At 46.4% G+C, this 15,577-nt stretch overlaps 1 protein-coding gene across 6 annotated transcripts in view; it reads left to right on the top strand.

Annotated features, from left to right (window-relative positions):
* ADGRB1 (adhesion G protein-coupled receptor B1) overlaps positions 1–15,577 on the top strand; it is a 280,695-nt gene that overhangs the window by 145,612 nt on the left and 119,506 nt on the right. For all 6 annotated transcript variants that reach the window (XM_068176081.1, XM_068175784.1, XM_068175859.1 and 3 more), the window contains exons 9-15: positions 1,232–1,333; positions 3,045–3,151; positions 3,947–4,141; positions 5,185–5,253; positions 8,461–8,569; positions 9,418–9,561; positions 12,091–12,166. In XM_068176081.1, the coding sequence (XP_068032182.1) occupies positions 1,232–1,333; positions 3,045–3,151; positions 3,947–4,141; positions 5,185–5,253; positions 8,461–8,569; positions 9,418–9,561; positions 12,091–12,166 (802 nt within the window). The remainder of the gene's footprint in view (positions 1–1,231; positions 1,334–3,044; positions 3,152–3,946; positions 4,142–5,184; positions 5,254–8,460; positions 8,570–9,417; positions 9,562–12,090; positions 12,167–15,577) is intronic.

Here is a 15,577-nt window from a genome sequence, read left to right as displayed (position 1 = left end):
CAATAGCGATTACCCACAAGGGGATTTTAAACCAGGGGAAAGAGCATCTGTTTCCAGGCAGAGAATTCAGCTTATTCATTCCCATGATCTACTGGGGAAGAATCCATCTTTGAACTGCAGCTGGGGCTGGGGCCAGTCTTGGAGCCTGCCTGCAGGAGCAGTGATGTGCAGGCAGCTTTTTGGGTCCTGTAGGAGTTCTTCAAAGAAGCAGGACTTGCCATGCCCATAATTTAGGTTTGAGCCCTCCTCATAGCCAGGTTGGTCCCTGGGTAGTCCCAGAGCAGCAGTGGGACATGTCCTGACCAGCTGCAGGCACAAACTCAGCTTCCTTTGTTTTGGAAATTTTACATGCACAATGAATAAAAACTGTAATCAGAAACTATTAAATCAAGTTTTTTCTGCTTCCCTCCCTCAGGAGTGACAAATAACTTTAACACCATCCTCATGGCTCCCTCCGCTTTACATGTTGTAAATAATGAGTTTCTCAGCACAAAGACCTCCTGTGGTGAATGTTTTCTCCCAGATACCACCAACTCCAGGACCAACTCAGCTCCACCCACAGACAGAAGCTTCCAAAACCATCCTTCCAATGATTTTTTTTTTCTGTGATGTCTCAAAACACATTTTTGCAGGCTCCTGGGCTCTGCAGCAGTGTTTGGAAATGAGCTGCAGATGCAGTTCCAAGTTGTTGGGGCTCAGATCTGCTCTGTTTTGTGCACAAGATGTAAGCAGGCAGAATGAAGACCACCCAGGGGATGTGTCCATCTTGTCTTTTCATTTGCTTGTTCTTTCCTTCATTCTTAATCCACTAATTCATGCCAAGCCTCGTTTTAGATACATCCAGCACTGAAGGTGGTGACCCTGAGGGATGGCAGAGGTGGAGTCTGGAGCTATGGAGCTCACCCACAAAAGATCTGCCCATTAAAAATTAAGAAATAAAACTCTTTAGTAGAGGGTAGCAACAGCAGTTTTCTTGCAAAGAACTGCCCCAAGGCAAGGCAAGGATGTGAGTGGATGGATTTTAGTGAGCTAATCCTCAGAATGGATGAATGCCCAGTTTTCAGACAGGCAGAGCAAATTCCGGAGAGGTGAAGTGACTGTGTGAGGGACTAAGAACCGGCAGAGCTGGGAGTGCAGCTCCAGCCTCCTGGCTCACAGACCATGCTCCCATACTTCCCCATGTCCATGCTGAGGAGGAAACTTTACCAATGGAGTTTTCCTCTCCTGGCAGAGCCACATGAAATCTGTGACGAGGAGAGTCTTGGCCCTGTGGTTTGGAAGGAGACACCAGCCGGGGATGCTGCCGCCGTCCGGTGTCCCCGCAATGCCACTGGTAAGGGTGACTGCATGGTGGGGAGGTGCTCTCTCATCCTTTGTGTGTGATCCTTCATCCTCTGTGTCCTAGATGAGGAGAGCCTGGTTGTGGGACGACAGGACAGGCACATGGACTTCCCTCCCTTTGACCGTGGCTAAATTAACTCTGTCTGGGTTTCTGTTTTCGCTGTTAAGCATAAACATCTTAGTTGCTACTGGATAATCTGAGGTGGTTTCCATCCATCCTGTGGAAAGTTTGAAATTAAGGAGCACTGGGATGTGGTCCCTACATTATTTACAAAAAGCTTTGCAGAGCAGGTAGGGCTTTACAGTCTTCTGGATTAGGGTGTTGTAGTTCTCTCCAGTGCCCATAAAAGCAGCTGCTGTATGAGAGCAGGAAATCTGAATTCCACTGTCCACTTACACTTAGAAACATCAGCACCTCTCTAAAAATTTCTTTGAGCACTCAAGTTGATTGTCTGATTGTTCTGGTGTAATGGAAAAGGATATGGGCATCCAGGTGTTACCTGTTGTGGCCACAGGAGTGGAAGGTGGTGCAGAGAAAGCTCCAGGAGTGATGCTGGTGCTGGGATTTGTCCTCATCTGGATGTTCCTCACTGCCAGGCAGGAGCAGAAATAATGGCAGCAGTGTCAATATGTGTAAAGGTTTTATTTTGTTTTTGGGAGAGGGTTGGATATAGACAGCTCTCTTTGGCTCATCTGGGACAGTCAGTGTCATCCCCAGTGGTGTCCTAGAAGGGCTGTATCCAAATAAAGGTCACTGAATCACTTGGCAGCAGCAACAGGACTGCAGACCCAGCAAACCTGATCCTCAGAGACTTCCCAAATGGCATCATGATGGCTGGGACAGGGTGATCCCTCTCCCTTTCCTCCTGTCTGATATGTCTGTTCCTCCACATCACAAGGCATGTGATTATCTCTGCAAACCCTTCTGTGGATTTGAGCTGAGGGGAGACCTGGGGAAGGACTGGAAGCAGCTTTCAGAGAGTTTCAGCTGATGCAAAACTGGTGCTGTTGGGTGTTTATTCCCCTCCAGGCTGTGTGGGACGCAGAAGCCCTGCTTTAGTTGCAAGTACCAGACCAAACCACCTGGGGAGGCTCGTGGGGCTTCCCAAACCGGGAAAAATGCTGTCACCAGGGCAGGAGAAACATTCTCTTCACCCTGGCTAGCCATGTCCAATTTGTTAATTTTTGTTTTCCTGCCCGGTTCTTTCTGCTGCTCTGCAATAGAAAAAGGCAGGAGAAGGAAATAAAGATAATCCCCACTAAAGGCTTGTTCAGGCATCTGCAGGTGTCTCTGGTGCCCTTTGTGCTGGTAGCTGAATCTGAATTGGTGGATTGACCAGTTCTGGGTGATCTCCATCAAATCATGAAGGTTGGAAAAGACCTCTGAGATCCTCAGGTCCAACCCTTATCCCAGCCCTTCCAGGCACCACTAAACCATGTCCTCAAGTGCCACATCTACACATATTTTGAACATTGCCATGAATGGTGATTCCATCACTTCTCTGGTCAGCTTGTTCTGATGCTTGACCACCCTTACATTGAAGAATTTTTCCTTAATGTCCATCCCAAATCTTCCCTGGCACAACTTGAAGCTGTATCCTCTTGTCCCATGACCTCCTACTCATGACAAAAGACCAGTCCCCATAAATGCTTGGCTTTCCATCCTGTCCTTATTCCCATATTTGTTTCTTTCATTCTTCCAGGGCTGATCCTTCGAAGATGCATCTTAGATGAAGAAGGCATCGCTTACTGGGAGCCTCCAACGTACATCAAGTGTGTTTCTATTGATTACAGGAACATACAGATGATGGTAAGGCAGCCCCACTGCTCAGCTCAGCAGGTTTGGGATCCTCCCCAATGATTGTTACATGGCTACAGTTACAAAAAAGAAGGAAAAAAAAAAAAAAAGAGTTTCCAGCTCTGTCCTTATTTTCTCTTACTGTTTTTTCTGCTTACCTCGTGATACACGGGCACTCCATGGACAAGGGATGGTTCCTTTCAGGATATTTTAATATCCAGCAGAATCTGGGTTCTTCCAGGCCTTTCATATCACATTATCATTAAGTATAGCTGTGACTGTATCACTTTTAAATAAGCATCTTATTTTTTGTTAATCTTAAATTCATTGTTACGAGGAATTTCTGCTGGTCTCCTGCCAGCTTTAGGAGAACTGACCTCTCCTGTTCTTGGTAAGGTACAGTCTGTCCTAAAATAATTCCAAATCGATTGTAAGAAAACAAGACTTTGGGGCAAAAATATTCTGTTGGGCTATGAACAAAAGAAACTTTGTAGTAGGACAATTTCTACTTTGTGGGCAAAACAGAAAATTTCAGTTCTCAGTCACTTTAGAGCCACTTGGACGATAATTTAGAATATATCACTCTTTTCTATCATTTTGATAAATGATAGAATCTTTTATCAGATTTTTATCTGATAAAAATATCAGAGGCTCTCAGGCCAGCAAAAATTGTCAGATTCATCTGATCTGCACTCTGAATTGTGAGGGAGGTCAGAAACTTTCTCCTGGCGATTCCTTCACCGAGCTCATTAACTTGACTTTGACTGTCCCTAAAAGTGTTTCTTACATTTCTTTTCTGTTTCTCAGACCAGGGAACACCTTGCCAAAGCTCAGCGTGGGCTGATGGGAGACGGGCTGTCAGACGTGCTCCAGAACCTTGTGGAAATCTCCCAGGATGGGACCAGCTACAGTGGGGACCTGCTGTCCACCATGGATGTACTCAGGAACGTGACAGAGATCTTCCGTAGGGCTTATCACAGCCCGACTTCTGGGGATGTTCAGGTGAGCCCAGGTGCATTTCCTGGAGGCCAAGGCTGGGTTAGAGAGGTGCCCATGCTCGGGACTCCAGGTTTGATTACTGATACTGATTGTAGCTGATACAATGCTGATGAAAGTCAGATTATTATTTTTCCCAACATAAATGTCTTTCTGTGCTAACAAGCTCTCCTTTTGAGGTGGTTCTTCCTTGGTTTATAAACTGAGAACTTGAAAGCCAAGGTCATTCTGAACTATTTCAACATGATAGCACTTCAATGCAGAGCCTAATTGATATGAGAACATTATTTGGTAGGGATTTCAGGCTAATGACTCGAGGTAAAATGATCCTGTGGCATTGGGTACCTGGGTGTTGATGTAGGGGAATATCATTGTGGTTTCTTTTCCCAGGGTTTTACTTCCAGCAGCTGCAGAGCAGCTACAGGATAGACCCTTGGGATAGATCATCACCTCATGACTTGAAACATTAAACTGATCCTGCAGAATCTGCAGAGGGTGGTAAAACTGGAGAAAAAAAACCCAATAGTTTTAAATTTCCTGTCTCCTTCCTTCTCATGGTGTGCTGTAAAGGTCCTACCATGGACAGCACCCTTGTGATCCATCTCTGCATCTCCTGCCTGGTCACAAGCTAAAGGGGATCCTGAGGTTTCCATATATTGGAAACAACAAAAATAATAGAAAAAAAGATATGAAAGGATTTATGCAAAGGAAGATCATCTGGTTTTAACCAGTTTCTGACAAATATTTACCATATCTGTCCTTAAAAATCATCAGTAGTGGATACAAGACCTATTCCCAATCCAGTGCCTTAGAAGATACAGCAGTTAAAGTTAAATCCTTGGGAAAAAGGTCTTAATTAAAACCTGCTTTGCTATTAACATCCTTGGGGACCTATGAAATGCTCTGGAACCTTTTGGGAATGGGATCATGAGAAGGCTTTTGGAGCATCTTTAAATCTCACGTGTCCCTCCCACACCACTGTGACCTTCCCAGCCTGGGCTACGTTTGCATAACAACCTCTTCTGTCCTCTCTTGTCTCCCTTCTCCAGAACTTCGTCCAGATCATCAGCAACATTTTGTCAGAGGAAAACCGGGAAAAATGGGAGGAAGCTCAGCTGGTATGAACCTTCAGCGCCTTCCCCGGGAATAAAGAGGCTTTCAGCACAGGGTTCAGCCATGAGGAGGGGAATTTCCAAGCATCTACATGACCTCCTAAGAGAGTTTAGTTCCAGGCTGAGTCACATTAAAGGAGTAACTCAGGGAGCCACAGGATCTTAGCTCTGAGCCAGATGCTCTGCATGAAGAACAGTGAAATGCTGGTGGTGTAAATGGAATTTGGCATGGGTTTCAAGGGTCGGACTTAGTCGGGAGTTGATAATCCTGATGTCTTTCCGTAATTCCACTGTTTCCTCTTGCCAAGATAAAGAAGTGGGATCATGTAGCTTTGAGTTCCTAGCTGAAAAGATGCAGGGCTGGAGGGATTTTCGGAGCTGGGGTCTGCTTGGCTGAGTTTCTGGGTTCAGTTATGTTTTGCTTTATTTCTCTCCTGTCAAGGTTAGGGATCCTGCTCAGTCCTGAACTCCCCATTCCTGGAAGTGTTCAAAGCCAGGTTAGATGGGGCTTTGAGCAAGATGTGGGAAGTGTCCTTGCCCATGGCAGGAGCTTGGAATTAGGTGAACTTTAAAGTCCCTTCCAACCAAGGCCATTCTAAGATTCTATCAACAATTCTGTAGATGAATTCTCAAGTGTTAGGGGCTGGTGTTGTTGGTTTTTCTTTCTGTGTCTTATTTGGCTCTTGATTTCTGTGCCCCATTTGAGCTCTCTGTTGTGGAGTTGTGTCACACCTATTCCTGTGTCTCTTTACATTCTTTTTGTGAGCTGCTGCTGTTGCAAAATTGCTCCAAAAGATCTGGAAACAGCAAATAATCAAGAAAAAAAATTATCCAACATACAAAGCAACACCAGAGCCCAGTTATCTTCATGCCAAACAGGGAAGTCCTCTGGGGAAAACTTTTTAACAAGTGCTGGCAATTTTTAAAAATAGAATTATTGAAAGTCCAGAACATGAGACAGGGACTCAAAAACATTTCCATCATGCAACAGCAACTCTCAGGAGCTGACCAGCCTCTTCTCTTCTCTTCTCTTCTCTTCTCTTCTCTTCTCTTCTCTTCTCTTCTCTTCTCTTCTCTTCTCTTCTCTTCTCTTCTCTTCTCTTCTCTTCTCTTCTCTTCTCTTCTCTTCTCTTCTCTTCTCTTCTCTTCTCCCTGATGTCTTGTGCTTTCCTGTTGAATTTGGATGAGGGTGACATGGTCTGGCTCTGGTTGGGGTAAGGAATCTGGACATGGTCCTGGGCAAGGTGGCCCTGCTTGAGCAAGTGGGTTGGTCCAGATGGCCTTGGAGGCTCCTTCCAAATGAAACTATACCCTGATTCTGTGATTCTTTGCCCAAATACTTGGTCTCAAGCCTCCAGGTGCATGTAGGTATTTCGCCACTGAGCAGAGGAGACTGTCAAGTTGTCATGACAACTGGGAAACCCTGTTGATCGCCTTAAAAACAGCTCGGTCTGTGTGGCACTTGGTTCCCAGTGGCTTTCCCTGTGCATTCTGCTCTCTGCACCTCCAGGCAGGCACAGCCCAGTGTCACCATGACCTACACATGGATTGGGAACATCACAGGGAGAACCTTTTCCTGTTGTGTGTTTTAGTGGGAATTGAGATGACAGCCCAGCACCATGACTTTAGGACACAGAAATCTCCATGAACAGGATGCCAGCAGAGGTTTTAGCAGTCTCTGTGCTTCTCCCTTAAAGCTACTGGACCAAAATCACATCTTGCATTTCATGAGATCGACCAATTCTTTTAAAACAAAGTGTTTGGCTCCCAATTTGCTCATTAAAAATAAACCCAACTTCATTGCAGTAACACATTCCAATAATGCCCTGTGGCGTCCCCAGGCAGAAAGATATTGTTCTAGGAAAATAAAAACTAAAACAACCCATAAAGGTATTCAGAGAAGGGCTACAATGATTTTTAAAGAGCCTTTGTCGACCATTATATGATAAAACCTAAAATACAGCATCCAGTGTAGCCTGGATTTGTTTTGACCTTGTGATTTCAATCTGTAATGGAATATAAAAGTGTGCAGCTAAAAATAGCATCCTTACTCAGTTCTCCTCCTTCTGTGCACACCTGCTGTACTGGCAGGACTTTTTAATCTTACCCTGAGACAGTTTTAGTCTTACCAAGGTTCCTTGGATAGACAGAGACATGCATGGCCACCCCTGTCCTCTTTGCCCACACTTTCCATGGCTCAGCCTTCCTCCTGCCTCCTTCCCATCCTGCTTGTCCCCAGCTGTCCCTCCAGCTCACTCAGGCACCTCAGAATGTCTGGATTATGGTAAAGAACTGAAAACACAGTGGAAGTGGTGGAAAAGGAAAAGGAGAGGAGCTGAGCTGCTTTTCTTCAGCCTCTCATGGCATTTGCTAAGCCCCTGTGAGCAAGCGTGCTTTGAGGAGAAGACAAGTAGTCAGCAGAGCTTGTTTCAAGTGGATTATAGTTTATGGAATCGGTTACGGGAAAACTGGTTATTGTTTAACAGCTCTGTCTTAAGTTGGCAAAGTACAGGTGAAGAAGAGTCACTGCCAGTGTCTTTATCAATAGGGAAAAATAGGAAAGAAATGAGGCAGAGAAACTCCAGGACAGCCTGGGACCAAGAGCCTGATGATTCAGAGAGTGAGATCCTGGCAACAAAACAGGAAAGGAGAAAATCAGGCTACCTGGGATTCAATATTAGACCACAATTGTCCTTTGGTGTGGTTGCTTTCAATAGAGGGAGTTGGAATGAGATGATCTTCAAGGTCCCTTCCAACCCACATTATTCTGCATTTCTATGATTTTATGAAAAGAGATGGGTAGATTATTCTCTTCTCCAGAGGGTCTCCAGTGTTTCCTTTTGTTTAAAATCTTGCCCTCCATCCTAAGTTCTGTCAATCTGAGTGTCACTTTATAATTCTTTTTTCTTTTTCTTTTTCTTTTTCTTTTTCTTTTTCTTTTTCTTTTTCTTTTTCTTTTTCTTTTTCTTTTTCTTTTTCTTTTTCTTTTTCTTTTTCTTTTTCTTTTTCTTTTTCTTTTTCTTTTCCTTTCTCTCTTTTTCTTGGCTTCCTCTTAGGATTTCCCATTCCTCCTTCTCCACAGCTCCATAACAGTCCATTATACCCAACATATGCTCCCAGTTCACATGTGAGGGCAGAAACCTTTGCCTGCAGAGAAGCTCCTGCTGTTCTCGTTAGGATCTGATCTACTCCAAATTCTGCCTCTCTTTGCAGATAGGGCCAAATGCCAAGGAGCTATTCAGGCTCGTGGAGGATTTCATTGATGTCATTGGCTTCCGCATGAAAGATTTCCGGGATTCCTACCAAGTCACGGACAACCTGGGTAAGTTCTTTGGCACTCCCCACATGGGGGAGAGACCCCCAAAAGCTGTTAATTACTGTGCAATATGGATAACCTGGGCTGTGGGGAGAGAAGGAGGAAGGGGAGGCAGCAGGTGGTGGGATATTAAAAGGCCTGGGGAAGACATGGACGGACATAAATACGGGGTGGCTTTTCTCCAAAGAAGTTGGGATTTCATGAGGAAGAAGAGAGATCCACAGAGAGATCTGAGAGATATCTACCAAATGGAGAACAGATGACAAACTGGGCAGAATTAGACTATTTCTTTTATTTCTTGAACACAAGAACAGCCCAGCAGCCAACGGAGGCAGTGAGCAAACAGCAGGCAGTGTTTGATTGATGCTGTGTGCACAATCTCAGCGTGGAACTTGTTGCCAGAGGAAGTTGCAGAAGCCAAAAAGTACAGATGGGTTCATGATGGGATTAGAAAAGTGCATAAAAGAGAGGTCCATTGGTGGCTGTTAAAGTTGATGATCTGGATGCAGCCAGGAGCTGAGGAAGTCCTGCTGATTGCTGGGAGGACAAACCAAGAGATATCTTGTTCTTTCTCACACTTCTTATCAGTGGCTGCTGGCCACTCCTGGAGATAAGGTGCTGGAGCAGACTCTCCTTTGCCAGATTTAATGCAGGCAGGACCCTTTCAGCAAAGCACAAGCCCTGCCTTTATCTTCTTTCATGCACAGACATTTCCTCAAAACAACATCACTCCTATGCCTCTCAAGATCCAATCTCTTTGATTTCCCACTAATTCTTCCCATGTTTTCTTGAGCACACATGGAATTAACTGAAGCTGGTTTCACTTACTGGTTTCATTTCTCGCTTCTCCCCAGTCCTCGGTATTCACAAACTGCCTGCAAACGCAGCAACCGACATCACCTTCCCCATGAAAGGCTGGAGGGGAATGGTGGACTGGGCCAAGAACTCAGAGGACAAGGTCACTGTCTCCAAGAGCATCCTGTCTTCAGGGCTCTCAGGTAGGCAGCGCAGCCAAGACAATATTTTTCCTTCATTTTCTAAGAGTGGTGCCTTCTGTTTGCTTTGTCTTCTAATCCTCTTCCAGATCAGGTGGATTTGCTCACAAATGTTTGGACATCACAGCACTGATGAGTGCCAATAAGGCTTTCAAATATGGCCTGACTAAGAGTTCAAACTACTCACAAAAATTCAGGGGCAGGTTTAGTGCCTGGGTATGGATGTTTATCTTTCCCTAAAGAAGGAAAAATTGGCAGACAATGCTTTAGGTGCCCTCCCAGCCTGGATCCAGACCTGATGGAGCCATCTGAGGGTGAGTTGCTGGGAGTCAGCAGGTCACGCTGAGCTGAGTCTGCTGCTTGGACAAGCTTTGATAGATCCGGGGATTTATGGCCCTTGTGTGAAATTTCCTGCCCCCAGAAATGAAATTCAGAGGTATTTATCGCTGAGGCTCCACATCAGGGCATGGATAGGAGCCCCAGCATGGAGGTGGTGCCTCAGCGAAGCTGGCCTTGCTGCCATATCTGGAAATCTCTCATTACATGCTAGGATAACCCAAAACTATTTATTAAAAAAAAACAAAAAAAAAAAACAAAAAAAAACAAAACAAAAAAAAAAAAAAAACCACAAACTGGAGGTTTCTGGGATAGTCTGATGGATGAGAGTGCCAGGAACCAACACATTCATGGCGCTCATCTTTAGGCAGAGATGACATTTGGCAGGATTAAGCCCTGAGTTCTCAAAAGCGGGACCCTAAATTGGGCTGACTGATGATGGGATTTACTTTTGGCACTCATGGCTTTGAGAGCTACTGGCTTCCCCTTCCTTGGGACAGAGGCTGGAGACTGAGTTATTGCTACAAAATTTCTTTGGCCTTGAGTTGTCACACCAGGACCTTCTGTCATGGGCCTTCCTGCTGGGGATGGCATCAGCCATCACTTCAGCTTGGGAAATCTGAGGCCAAGAGCAGTTAAGTGACACCCCCAAGGGTAAACAGTGAGTCACTGGCAGAGCAAGGACCTTGTCAAGCACTCCTTGTGCTTGGTTGTGCCTTGCAGACAGCATGAGCTTCTTGGGAGAAGCTGGAGCACACTGGGAGCATTATCCTAGTTTGTTTGTGGAAGCTGTGGTGCCTTCACCTTTTGAAATCTTTAATTACCTATTGGACATATAGCTGGACCAGACCTAGATGAAGCTGATCCTGCTCTGAGGCTGAGGGCTGTCCCAAAAGTATCCAGCTCCCCATGGAGATGTTTTCTAGATTTCTCTTGGAAGCATCCTCACACAGAGCTCCTCCAGGGCCCCCGAGCTGTCGTGACTGAGCAAACAAAACATAACATCCACCCTCAGGAAACAACTTCCAATGACTGCTCACCTCTCCATGGTTTCCTGAGTAGCACCCAGGGCTTTTCTGCCTCTGTTTTATTCAATATTTTGTGCTGGTGGTGTAGGTTGTGAGGGGTTACTCAGTGATTCCAGCAGAAATCCACCTCTGTTAGTTTTGATCCTCACTTTTCTCTGGGAACAGGAGTAGCTATCCTGAGCAAAGTGTAAGGACAGGCAGCTTCATGAGACCAAATCCAAACCTCCTCACTGCTGGGATCTGACTTTGAACAGTTGATTTCGAAGGGCCAACACTGATTTATGCAGCTGGGTGACAAAATAGCTCTACAAGCCTGTCTGTCAGTCTCTCCCAGTTATGTGCTCACTAGATATCCCAATTTGATGATAAGAAAGACAGACATGCAGAGCTGTGCCTGTCCTGCAGTGATGGAGCAGACACACTGTCAGCTCAGCCTCAGTACAATATATCAGAGAAGCCCCACCTGGTGCTTTCCCAGGCTTCTTCAGCATTGCTTTCCACACAGCCACTTCCTTTTTCTCGCCCTGAAAATCCAGCCCCAGGACTGCCTCTGCTGCTCATGGTTTATCAAGGGAAGTTCTGGCTTTTTGCAGCTGGGGCACCGTGAGTTAGTGGAGGAGGAGGAGGATAAATAAGAGGAGAAGGAGGAGGTCAAGTGATGTGCCCAAAGGTCACACGGATGATTCAGAGGCTCATCTGGATCTGCTGCAGCCCCCAGAGGCAGCACATGAGTTTTGGGGTCAGAGCAGGCGCAGTGGGACCGCTCCCCTTCCCGATGGCCTTGTCGGCCCGAGCACAGCTCTTCTCTCAGATGGCCTGATAGCTGTGGACGGCTCCAAAGGCCTTGAGGTGGCTGCAAGAGACTTTTCCCCCCTGCAGATTTGTCTGCTGTGATGCTGTCAGAGGAATTTGGGGGTTTCTGAATGGGGGAGCACCATTTGGGAGGGGTGAGCCTTGGTGAAGGCAGAAATCTGGGATGCTGGGTCACCCCAAAGGTGCTGAGCCCTCCCTATAGTGACAGCAGCCACTGCGTCCCACTCCAGTGATGTTGGCACTGGCCATGCTCCTCCAGAAGCCAAATCCTGCCCTGGGGTGTCCCATGGGGACAGCTGCCACCCTGATTGTCTCAGTGTTATTGTCTTCTTCCCTCTCCTCTGGTGTCCTGCAGTGTCAGACGACTCCTCTGTCTTTGTGGTTGGGACCGTGCTCTACCGGAACGTGGGCAACATCCTCTCCCTGCAGAGGTAAGAGGGGCTGCCTGGGGATGGGGGGCAGCTGGGAATCACCAGGATGATCCCTCTGGCTGCTGAGCACTGGTCCTCCAGGGAAAAGTAGAGATCACTGGCTGCAACGAGACAGATTTTGACCTGCAGTGGGAATATTTTGACCCCGTGTTCAGGTGGGGCCAGGCTCGTGTCACAGGCTGGAGTTGCAGGAATGTTTTCCCATCCACGTTCAGCACCCCAGACACGAGGGGAGGAAGCTCAGTGCTACTGTCTCCCTCTTCCCTGCCACCCTTCGCCCTCCAGGAATGGTACCTCACCCTGCCCTCCTGTTCACAGGGGATTTTTGCAGTCCTGACAGATGGGGGATGCTCAGCTGCCCCGATCTTCCCGAGCTTCCAGGGAGCTGCCAGCCACACTGAGCCCTGGAGAGCAGCAAGGCAGAAATCAGGCTGGGGAGGAGAGAGGGGAGCAGAGCACGCCTGGCTGCACACGTCTGCCTCGGGCACCAAAGCTTTTGTGTTCAGCACTCCGTCCCCTTTTCTTTGCTCCTCTTCCTTTTCCTTTCATTCTTCCTTTTTATTTTTCTCCCCAGTGACTGGTACTGAGGCAGTAAATTAAGCATCCTAAGGCACCTTCTAAATCTGTTCTGCACTGATTAGCATGAGCCCATTTACTATAAACACCAGGGCATCTCTCCTCACCGATAATCATTTAAATACCTCCAGATTTAGCACTGGCAATGGCAAAAGAGCTCCGAGTGAGTGCAGAGAGGAATTAGCAAGTCAGCCAACTGTATTCTGTAATATCTTCCATTACAGCAGTGGGAATTAGATCAGAAGGGCAATAAACATCATTGGCTCAAATGATCCAGTGGTATTTCAGCTTCCTCTGGCCAAGCAGGGAATGAGCTCTGATAACCAGCAGCTGCAACAGCCACAGCCTCCGAACAGCGTTCCCAGGGGACAGCTGATTTAAGATGTTCCTTAATTAAAGGACAGTCCCTCTTTTAAAAAATCTAGAGTCTTGAATCACCTGCGGAGAGTTAAATGAAAAAAAAAAAAAAAAGATAAATTAAAGCAGCAGTAAAATACCTCTTACTTCAGCGCTGTGCAAATGGACACAGCATTAAAAAGGAGAATGTTGTTAAATAACCACGTAGCTGCCTATGGGTCAAAAATATTTCTGACAACAGAGGACAGCAGCTATTCCTGGGTACACATAAGAAATACAGACCCAGACTCTGGACTGGACCACTCTGATTCAATGCAGAGGGTTTCTTCCAAGAAAAAAAAAAAAGTGGATTGAACTCAGCAAACAGCACCAGCTGAGCTGTTCCTAATTGTCCCAATTTACCTCCCCCCAAGCAGCAATTCCGTCTCTGAGTCACACATTACTCTGTCCCCTTGGATCCAGAGAGCCCAGCAGATCTTGGCAGCTGTGACAGTTGGGATGGGCTGCACACAAAACCTGATTTTCCAAGCCAGGGAGGTGAGAGAGGCGCTTGGCCCCAGGTGGACTCTGCTGCAGAGGACACGGACAGCAGAGAGCCACCAGCCTGGTTTTCCCTGTGTACCCAGCACTGTGCTCACAGCACACCCTTGGTGGCCACTCAGGAGCCCTCTGAGCTCCTCTGAGCTCCTGCTCAAGCCCAATCTCTGCGTGTTTTCTTTTCTTCCCAGAAGCTGGACTGCAACGTGCTTGTAGGAAAAGCGACTCATCTTCCTCCTGAAAGATTCCCCGTGACACTGAGTCCTTCTCCACCCCCGACAAGCTGCTCAGCTGCTTAATTACCTTCTCTGCCAGGAGCCTGCCTCTCTTTTTAAGGCTGAATTTGTCTGGCTTTCACTTCCAGGCATTTGGCCTTCGGGTGGGTGACTGAAAAGCTCCCCCCACGTGCAAGGAACTATCAGACAATCCTTCCAAGAGAGAAATTTTGTTTGTTTTCCTGCACCTGGATCGATTTTGTATCTCTGTTTTGAGCTCCCTTTGCTGTTTCCCCCTCTCAAAGTGAAATTGAACCCAACAGCAAAGTGGAATCCAGACAAGGAGGGTACAGACAGACGTTCCTTGCTTCATCTCAGTGGAAGGGATTTTAAAGATCATCCCCTTCCAGCCCCCTGCCATGGGCAGGGACACCTTCCACTGTCCCAGGCTGCTCCAAGCCCCATCCAACCTGGCCTTGGACACTTCCAGGGATGGGGCAGCCACAGCTTCTCTGGGCAACCCATGCCAGAGTCTCACCACCCTCTGAGCAAAGAATTTCTTCCCAACATTAATCCAAACCTCTTCTCTTGTGGTTTAAAACCATTCCCCCCCTTGTGCTGTCATTACTCATATGAAAAGTTGCTCTCCATTTTTTTTTATAAGCCTCCTTCAACTTCTGGTTGAGCTGCAGCTTCTTGGCCACTGATCACCCTTCATGGTCTGCACACTGGTGACTTCTGTGTTCCAACAACTTGCCACGCTGAAAAATCAAATTCTCTTTCTGTCTGTGTTGGCTGCATCGATTCTTACCTGCTCCTCAGCCTCCACAAGGAGGTTTGGGTGTCATCCCTGCTGCTCCTGCGAATATTCAGCAGCACTGACCCAAGGACTGACCCTTACAGACACAGCCTCTAATGAAGACATGCACTGGTGGTTACCTTTCAGCAGATCCCATTTTTAGCTTCTTACAGCTGCCTGCTCTGATTTACTCCTTTACTTTTCCTCTCTAGGTTGATAGTTGGGCTTTGTCGCTTCATTCTTTTTTTCTTCTTTTTCTCGTTTAGTTTTTCCTTTTGTTTTTAAAGGAAAAGATATATTTTTGATTTTTTTTTCTTTCCCTGTTAAATCAATGTTGTTGTTCCCTCTAGTGTTGATGGAACAGTAGCTTTTTGCACATCCACTTACACGTCAATGGACAATTCCAAATATTTTTTCCTCCTTTTTTTTCTTTAAACACTATTTTTTTAGCTGCTGTTAAGCAAGTGCAAATCTTTCCCAGCTAATTATTTTTTTTAAAAGAAAGATAAAATCCAGAGAGAAAAGCGAAAGATCTTTGCAGCAGTTTGTTAAACTTCAAAAAACTGCAGAAAAAATGAGGAAACTCTGTATATTTTGATGTTCAGTGTCCAGGGAAGTGCTTACAAAGAGTTTGGCTTTCCAGGAAGGGGAGATACCTCCTCACTTGTTGCCCCTCCCAAGAGCCAAATCTCCCCGGGCTGCCAGATTTATTACAATATTTGTCTGGGCACAGACATTTAGACATCTACATGAAAGGTTTGGCCTTTTTCCATTTGCTTTTGGTCCTCAGGGAATGAAGATACACACCAGTGCCTCCAGCCAGGATCCTGTGCTGCCCCATGGATAAACAACCATGCCTCAGCCTCACTGCAGTGCAGGCTAAGCCAGCCTTGAAAAGGCAAAATGGGATTTTTTTTTTTTTTGAAA

This window comes from Anomalospiza imberbis, chromosome 1 (genome assembly GCF_031753505.1).
Source record: "Anomalospiza imberbis isolate Cuckoo-Finch-1a 21T00152 chromosome 1, ASM3175350v1, whole genome shotgun sequence".
NCBI classification, from domain to species: domain Eukaryota; kingdom Metazoa; phylum Chordata; class Aves; order Passeriformes; family Viduidae; genus Anomalospiza; species Anomalospiza imberbis.
This window is presented reverse-complemented; position numbering and strand designations above follow the sequence as displayed.